Below are 9886 nucleotides of genomic sequence, written 5' to 3' on the forward strand. Positions count from 1 at the left end.
GATAGATAGATAGACAGACAGACAGACAGACTGTTATGAGTGGGTACCAAATGTACAAACTAGGATAAGATCATTAATAAAAGATAAGATGAAAACTGTTAAAGCTAAGAAATGATCAAGATTAAAGCCCAAAAGATTTAAAGATGGTCCATTAAAACCCATGAGGGGTTTGGAAATATGTAATTAGAAATTAAGTTGAGGCATCTTTATGAAAGTAAATGAGAACAGGAAAAAATTTGAGTAATAATTTTGGATTCAGGGAATGAACAGATTGCAATTAATAGATCACTTGGAGAAATGAGGTGCAGTCATTTACATTTACATTTACATTCATATACAGTATTATATATATCATATATAATATTATATATATATAATATCAATACAGTCTTAATTGATTTGAGTTTTAATACACTTTGTTGATATGATATTCGTTTTGAGATATTCAGTTTCATTATAAATACAAACATTTTTCATTTTGAAGGTGGATACCATAAAATATATGTAGGTAAAAAAAAATACTATAGTATTTGTTATATTAGTGCATATAAATGAAAATAATTCAGTACAATTCTTTCTTGTGTTCATTTAGTGAACTTAAAGCTGCAGTCCGTAACTTTTTTTTTGGTTAAAAATGATCCAAAATCAATATTTGAACAAGTACATAACCAGCCAGTGTTCAAAACTATCGCCTTACTTTAGCCCGATTCGTGCCAGAGTACAACCCACGCAATGAAGATAATTCCGCAAGTGACTGCAATTCCAGGTTTTCAAACAGAGATGGCGACAAAGAGGCAAAACTTACGGACTGCAGCTTTAACTATTATTAAAATAATTGTAAATGAAATGTATTAAAAATAATAAATTTTATTATAAATAAAATAATAATCCAAGCTGTTATTAAAATTGTTTTGATAGCAAGCCATCATTGTTAAACTATATTTTTACTCCATTTTATTTCTTGCTTTAAGCAAAGATTGGCAACAATAACAGATTGAAAACTCACCCTTTTAAGATATTTAAGAAGACATCGATTATCATTAACTGATTGCCTAGCTCAATTTTTATATATATATATATAGACACTGTAATTATTACATAATAATTGTCATAATAATTTCAGCTTATCTGATAGTCAGTCAGGTTTTCCTTTAAACACAATAGAATAACTCATTATGAAAACTCAAAAGACACATTTGGAATAGTTCTTTGACGTTTCTTCATTGCATTGAAGTTGGTGTTATTTCTTGACATTTATGCATTTAGCATATGCTTTTACCCAAAGGAATATTACTTTCAAGGTATACTTTTTTTCAAAGTTCTTGCAAAAGAAAAAAACTTCTAGTTCTATATACCTGTAAAATGTATGCGAGCAGACTCAATTGTGAATTTCAATCTAATGTAATATATACATAAAATAAACCAAGCTAAATCTTTACTGAACTTGATTGACATTTGAATAATACCTCATTTTTTGTTCCAAAAAAAAAAACAACAACAAAAAAACAATTTGATTAATTGTTTTTATTTATTTATTTTTTTTATTTTTATTTTTTACATATTTTTTATTACAAGAAACTGAAATAGCCTCCACTTTTTTAATCCCAAATTTCACCTTAATTTCTTATAAAAAAAAAAAAAAGACAAGTACATCTGTGGATTCCTCATAATCTGTTTGCTCTTTCCTCCAGCATTGACCAATCCCACAAAACACTAATTGCTCTCTCACACATCCTTTTATGTTTCACTCTGTATATTTTGAAGTAGACTATGCAACATGTCTGAAAACTGAACAAAGGGAAATAGAGTTGAGAACACAAGGGAAACATGAACGTGTTCTGTGTGAGCGATGCAGATTGCTGCAGGGGGAACTTAAGAGAATTACACAGGAGCCACGAGGGTCCCATGGATCTTTCTAGAAACTTCCTTTCATGAAACTCTGTTTGAGTATGAGGAGATTCAGTTTTGATGCTTCTCCACTGCTCTGATCTTTTCTCATGTTTATTCAAGTGCTCCCCAAGTAAGAAAATAAATATTTCTTTTATATTTTTTCTAGCAATCTTAAATGTGACCCTGGACCACAAAACCAGTCATTATACATTATACAGATTATACATTATACAGATTATACATAACCTGAAAGCTAAATAAGCTTTCAATTGATGTATGGTTTGTTAGGATAGGATTAAGAGAATTACACAGGAGCCACGAGGGTCCCATGGCTCTTTCTAGAAACGTCCTTTCATGAAACTCTGTTTGAGTATGAGGAGATTCAGTTTTGATGTTTCTCCACTGCTCTGATCTTTTCTCATGTTTATTCAAGTGCTCCCCAAGTAAGAAAATAAATATTTCTTTTATATTTTTTCTAGCAATCTTAAATGTGACCCTGGACCACAAAACCAGTCATTATACATTATACAGATTATACATTATACAGATTATACATCACCTGAAAGCTAAATAAGCTTTCAATTGATGTATGGTTTGTTAGGATAGGACAATATTTGGCCGAGATACAACTATTTGAAAATCTGGAATCTGAGGGTGCAAAAAAATCTAAATACTGAGAAATCTATAATTTTGACCCATACAATGTTTTTTTTGGCTATTGCTACAAATATACCCCAGCGACTTAAGACTGGTTTTGTGCTCCAGGGTCACAAATATGTACAAACAAGGGCTTTAACAGATAAATAATGAGGACTATTCAATCAATCCAAAAACATTATTTTAGCAAAATGGAAGACTATAAATCATCTGCCGTCTCTCTGATCTGCCCTGAAACATGATGTCAGGTTTTAATGAGGTTTCTTTTAAAAGATGATTTGCATGTTTCACATTGAAGAAGAAAAGCTTTGTCTTTATCAGTGGGCAAAAGTTGAAAACAATACATTTATTTCCCATGAACATTTCTGTCATTTGAATAGTGTATAGTGGAGTGCTTCTGAAATGATAAAGATGATTATCTCAATATCGTGTTTTATTCATGCATTTTTCATTTGAGGGCACACTTTTAAACTGTAGATTGAGTATCATGCTGTGGTTTAAAGCTTAATCCAATTTTATGTACAGATGGGTAGCATTTGCAGCTGACCCCATCAGCTTGAACCAGTGACTGGCATAGATCATCTAATAAACCAATGAAAACAGTTGAGACATGAAACTGTTTTCATCGCTCATATGGTCTATAGAGATGGGCTAGTTTCTAATGTACTGTCATTGGAGTGGCTTGCGCCTCTATGAATGGATGGAGAAAAGTCTTCTTTCTAACCTGTGAACCCTTTGGTCTTCTCGTCCTCAGTGATGCAGAGTCTTCTGGACACCTTAAGTGACAGTACCAGCTCCACCACAGCCAATGACCTGGACCTCATCTTCCTGAAAGGAATCATGGAGAGTCCAGTGGTGAGTCCAGTGGTGCTTTCTTAACTTGATGTCCATGCGTCCACATGAGGCTTCTTTAATTCTGAATCTGTCAACAGGTATAACATACAACTACAACATATATATTTTCCCCCATTTGCTCCGAAAGAAAAAGAAAAAACATCCACAATTTCCTTTCTATGACTTTTCGAAAGAAGAAAAAAATATTGAGAGATTGATTAAGGTGTTCAGAAGAGATAAAAATATTACATTTGCTATCACTACCTCAGCTGTTGTATTAGAAACACTCACGCAGCAGCATTAACTAGTTTTCTTTTTGTAAATTAATGGCAATGTATTATAACAAAGTATAGTGTTACAAATGTGCATTAATAATAATAAAAAAAAAACATTGCTAGACTTGTGATGTTGATAACTATGGAAACAAGACATCATAGTCAGGGAAAAGGGCCCATAACTTGATTCAAGCGATTTTCAGCATTTTAGAGTGTTTTAGTTAACAAAAAATCCTGTATCTGCTGTGAGTTTAAAGTGTGTTTTGGAAAGCAATGTGTGTCAGTTACTCTTTACTCTTCTGTTATCACATTCACACAATTTACAACATTTTTGTGGACAGATTATTTCAGAATTTCACACAGTTTTGTAACGAGAAGCATTTGTTAACCCCGTTTTCACAGAAACTTAACAGGCTTCCTTGCAGTTTTCCACCAAAATAAAACCTTGAGGGTTTAACTCTTGCAAGTGAAGAAATTAAGTTGTAAGTATTATAATTTTACTACTATAAAGTAATAGCTATCTAAATGGGGACATTACATAGACTTCTATTGTTTTTATATACAGATAGTTATACACTTTTTAACCTAAATCCACACCTACCCCTCACAGAAAACTTTCTGCATTTTTACAATTTCAAAAAAACTTTGTTTACTTTATTTTTATACCAGTTTTACAAATGAGGACGTCTCCAAATGGAGGTTTTTGGCAATTTTGTCAGGTTTTGCTCACTTTTATATGGTTAAGTAGGTACACACACACACACACACCTTCACAGGTCACGTGCTTAAAATTCTGACATCATCTACTCACCCTCATGTTTAAAACTCACATTTTATTTTTCATATTAAACGTTTAATGTTTTGTGTGGTTCTGTGCGTGCAGTCTCGTGAGCACTATGAAGAGCCAAAGCTGGAGGCGGTGAGGGACAATAATATGGAGTTAGTGCAGGACATCCTGAGAGACCTCACCACCCTCACACCTGACAGTCAGGCGGCACATGAGCTCGCCTGCATCCTCAAAGAGCCACACTTTCAGGTACACTCAGAAACACTGGGTGTTTTTTTTTGTTTCAGATTTTTAAAGTGGTTTCCCTCAATACCTGTTTTATTCTCCACAGTCTTTACTTGAAACACATGACTCTGTAGCTTCCAAAAGCTACGAGACTCCGCCCCCCAGCCCCTGCGCGTTTATGGACCCCTCGCTCAACAACCAGCCTGTGCCACCGGATGCTGTCAGGATGGTGGGCATCCGCAAAGTGTCTGGAGAGCACTTGGTGAGACCTGACAAACTGCATTACTGTTTGCTGTTACATGTTTTTATGCTGTTTTTATACTTGCATGCCATGTGAGAAGCGCTATGCAAATTAATTGAACTGAAATTGAATATTTAACTAAGTGAGGCATGGTTTTGCCTTCATAAAACTGAACTGGAACATTATAATGTGAGCTGCTTATACTGCCGCTAACAGAACTAAAATGATTAGCAAAAAATAAGGACTGTTTTCGAATAGAGCCTTTCAACATTCCCGGATTTGAAATGTAGACTGTTGCACTTTTAGACTTCTGTAGAGGTACATGGGCCAGGGTTATTATCGTTAATTTAAAAATATAAATTTTTTTTAATTGAAATTAGATGAAAAACTAAAAGAACATGAAAGATGCTGCCTTGGCAACTAACTGAAATAGGTTTAAGTTGAAATACTAAAATTACTAACTAGAAATAAATAAATAAACTAAACTGAAATAAAAAATTAAACTGAAATAAAAACAAATTAAAGGTAAATAGTAATATTTAAAAAGAAGAAAAAAGGAATAAAAATGACAAAGGCACATAACAAAATTACTAAAAATTAAACTAAATTTATAATGAATAAAATCTAAAATAAAAGCTATTTCAAAATATTAATATAAACTATAATAATATATGAATAATACTAAAATAACACTGACATGTGCAATACTTGTAAATATAATAATTATAATATATATATAATTCTTTAAATTAATTATAAATTCTGTAAATGTTTTTGGAAATTGTAATTATCCATTAAAAACACCCTTCCAGCAGTGTCGACTAATTGTTTGTAATTTAATGCCAGGGTAAAGTAACACAAAGTATAGTGTTATAAATATACAGTACATAAAAAAAAATGAAAATACTGTATAAAACGTTTATTGCATAAATGCATCATCAAAGTCTGTGAAAAGGTTCCATAGGATAGAATTATTGTTTAAGGAATTAAACATTTCATTTTTGAATTATTATCGAAATTAACCATAATTTTTAAACTATATTTTTTCTTTTTATATATAGGTTTAATTTTTCACATTCATTTCTACCCTAGTGATTGATAAATATGAATTAGTCTAATAAAGTTATTTTTTCAACGAAGCACTCAACAAAGCTAATGGTTTCACGTTTGTTTGAATCACATTCTATTTACTCTGCCAGGGCGTGACGTTTCGGGTGGAGGGTGGAGAGCTGGTGATTGCTCGGATCCTGCATGGGGGCATGATTGATCAGCAGGGCCTGCTGCATGTGGGAGACATCATCAAAGAGGTGAACGGAAAAGAGGTGGGGAGTGACCCGAAGGTTCTTCAGAACATGCTGAAAGAGTCCAGTGGCAGCGTGGTTCTCAAAATCCTCCCCAGTTACCAAGAACCACACACACCACGCCAGGTGGGCAACATTCGGATGAAGTTTCTAGCTTAAGTGTTTTGTCCTTTATTGAGTAGTGATTATAAATGTATATAGAGCCTCACCCAAATGAAATCACATTACAAGAGACATTTTAGACATGGTGATGTAATTCCTGGTGTAAACGATGTGTCTTGCCTTTATGACAGCAGTTACATAACTGCTTTTCTATCTATGTATGTCAAACAAAATGACAACATGAGTCGGCTGGCTCGCTAATGCACCTGATGATTTGGAATAAATTACTTCAAAAACATAGTTTATCATCACACAGAAATCAGAAAGCAAAAGCTTGTATGTCAGTAGTTATATTGAAACACTAAATATAATGGTAGAAGATGAGAAAATACACGTTTCAGGAAGTCATAAACATGCAGATGCAAACGGGAAAAATATTGTGTTTTTTGTGTGTTTTTCTTAAAATGGCTGCATGTCACATTATTTATTATTTATCAGAGCACATAGATTGGCGCCAGAGATTGACACTGGAGTCCGTTCAGCGTGCTTCTGTTTTTTAAATAATCCACACATAAGATGAAGTCAATAGATACACAAGATATCTTATAGATATTCTTATAGAATAGATATCTTGAATGAAGCCCATGTGCATTTAGTATACAGATGTTTACTCTAACTGTAAATACAGATTGACAGAGGAAATAAATCAAATATTGTCCTTAAATATTCTTACAATGAACCGTGCCAGGCACCACCATAAAAAAAAAAAATCCATGCAATCACCTAAATTCCCTGCTAACAAAAATGTAATTCTTTCTGAATGTTCTCCGAATGCTCAAAATGTCCAGTTTTTGAATGTTTAAAAAGTGTTTTTTCTTGGTAATGTGAACGTTGAAGACAACAGTAAAGGAACATTCCATTTTATTATTTCGCAAACTTGGGAATGTTACATTTGAATGTTCTCTAAATCATCTGAAACTTGTAAGTAGCAATGATTAAAGGGGTCATATGATGCTGCTAAAAATAACATTATTTTGTGTATTTGGTGTAATGAAATGTGTTTATGCGGTTTAAGGTTCAAAAAACACATTATTTTCCACATACTGTACATGATTGTTTCTCCTCTATGCCCCGCCTTTCTGAAACGTGTCGATTTTTACAAAGCTCATCGGTCTGAAAAGCGAGGTGTGCTCTGATTGGCCAGCTATCCAGTGCGTTATGATTGGCCGAATTCCTCAAGCGTGTGACGGAAATGTTACGTCCCTTACCATATTGTGATGCCTGCGGCAACCACATGTGACGACCCCGGGCTGGACTCCGCTTCGTCCACGGTGAAAGCTGATCCGGCGATCGACAGCGCCAAGTTGAAGTATTTCCTCAGCAACCAGCACGGATCAGATCTAGGCATGACGAAGCGATATCGTCCTCCCAGCAACCAGCATGGATCAGATCTAGGCATGACGAAGCGATATCGTCCTCTTTTGGAAGGCCAAACAAAGTAGTTTCGCTTTCACAACGAAGCACACAGCGTCTTTACGACATGGCTGCAGCGTCAACAATACTACAGCGAGAATAAAAGTTACGCCTTCTTTCTTTGCGTGAACATTTGGTCGGCGTTATGCAAATCTTCTCACATAGTGACGTAGACATGTGGGGGCGTGTTAGAACGAGCCGTTTTAGGTAGGTGTGGCTGACTCTTAACTTTTATAAAGAATATCTCTTTGGATTTGAGACTTTAGTCTTTGCAACTTTACAGATCTTCTTTATGCACCAAGAGCTTGTAACACTTCAAAGAGAAAGAAAAAATTTAAATCGCATCATATGACCCCTTTAAAAAATATTAGACGAACATCCAACTAAATTTTTTTTTTCTGAAAAAACGATCCAAAAACAATGTATAAATGTTTTTGTGCTAATGTTTTGAGAACCAGATAGCTTTGAACGAACGTTCTATGAATGTCTCATGATTTTGAGAGAACGTTGTTCTCAAAGTTCTGAGAACATTCCAAGCTAATTGGGTTTGATCTAGTTTGAATGAAACATTAGATCCAATTCTTTTATTGGAGAGAACGTCACAAAATCATGGACGTGTTAAATGAATGAAGGTCTTAGTATATGGATACTTATTATAGGAATTATGTGTGCCATAACATCACTTTTTTAGAATAGTCAAAGGAATTTGCCAAAAAAAAAAAAAAACGGTTTGTATTTGTCCAACACTTCAATAGTTCAGTAATCTTTAAATCTTGACTGACAAAATGGTGTATAGCAACTAGACTTGTCGCAGTTATTTGATTGGCTGTTTAGGCTGTCAGTCATTTATGTGTCGTAAGGTCAACTGGATCTCCCGGGTGGATGTTAATACCAGATGTCACGGGACCAAAATGCTCACATGCTGACACAAACATGTGAACACACATGTAACTAACATCTAATGTAATAACCTTGGTTCAAAATGCCTCTAAATTGACATCTTTGAGACCAAACTTTAGGCTGCAGTGCCGGTGTTTGGGCACTGTGTCTATGCCAAAGCATGCTGGGAGATTTGGTGCATTATGCCCTTCCTGTTTTTGACGCTGTGCCACCCCACCTATTGAGATGAGACACCGACAATCTTCAAGTCTGCCCTTTCACATTTTCAGCTATGTCATACTGCGGATCTTACCCACTTTCTGCATTTCTGAGATCTTCTTCTTACTAAATGAGAATTATTTGAGTGAAGTTCTGTTTCTCTGTCCATATGGTGCCATATTCAGAGTGTCCCATCTGTGCCTGTCTTTATTTGATCCCAAAATAAACGAACAGCTTCCTGTGCCTGCTGCCAATATGGGCCTGGACATCACAGTGTCATGTTACTAATGTGATTCACACTACTATGATGGGAATATTCATGTTTTTAAGAGCGGCTGTAGGTGTTTGTGCTGGCAGATGGTATTGTTGGCATGTGTTGTGTTGTGTGTGGAGGATGTTTGTTGTTGACTGTCTGAATGATGTAATCCAGACGTATTTTCTGTGTGTTGGCATTCCAGCACCTAATAGCAGCATTCTACTGGAATGCAGGTGACTACAGTTGCCATGACAACAGGATTTTAGCCACTAAAATTCCTCTTGAAGGGATAGTTCAACCAAAAATAAAAATCCCGTCATCATTTATTATTTCAAACCCGTATGAGTTTCTTTATGAAACGTTTGCTGAAAGTCTTCTCCTCCTACATCTAGTTTTCCCTTGTGAAAAACAGTTTAAAAACTGTACTTGCAGATAATATTAATGAAATAAAAAGCCACTTAAGTGTATTTAAAGAGTTAGTTCACCCAAAAATAAAAATTAGGCTGTGTTTTACTCACCTCCGATGCATCCTAGGTGTATATGACTTTCTTCTTTCAGACTAATCCAGTCGGAGTTATATTAAAAATTGTCTTTGATCTTTCAAGCTCTATCGTTGTACTCAGCGGGTGTTGCATTCCTTCTGTCCAAAAGACGTGAAATAAAAAGCACCCTTCCACAAAAAAAAAAAGTGTCTCACACGGCTCCCGGGGGTGAACAAAGGCCTTCTGTAGCGAATCGATGCGTTTT

General features: G+C 34.8%; 1 protein-coding gene across 1 annotated transcript in view; it reads left to right on the forward strand.

Moving 5' to 3' along the window:
* Window positions 1-9886, forward strand: part of mpp2b (MAGUK p55 scaffold protein 2b) — a 25297-nt gene that overhangs the window by 5028 nt on the left and 10383 nt on the right. The window contains exons 2-5 of the mRNA XM_016569433.1: window positions 3302-3402; window positions 4540-4692; window positions 4775-4930; window positions 6109-6336. Coding sequence (XP_016424919.1) covers window positions 3302-3402; window positions 4540-4692; window positions 4775-4930; window positions 6109-6336 — 638 coding nt within the window. The remainder of the gene's footprint in view (window positions 1-3301; window positions 3403-4539; window positions 4693-4774; window positions 4931-6108; window positions 6337-9886) is intronic.

Source organism: Sinocyclocheilus rhinocerous, unplaced genomic scaffold, assembly GCF_001515625.1.
Source record: "Sinocyclocheilus rhinocerous isolate Xijiao unplaced genomic scaffold, SAMN03320098_v1.1 scaffold1763, whole genome shotgun sequence".
NCBI lineage: Eukaryota > Metazoa > Chordata > Actinopteri > Cypriniformes > Cyprinidae > Sinocyclocheilus > Sinocyclocheilus rhinocerous.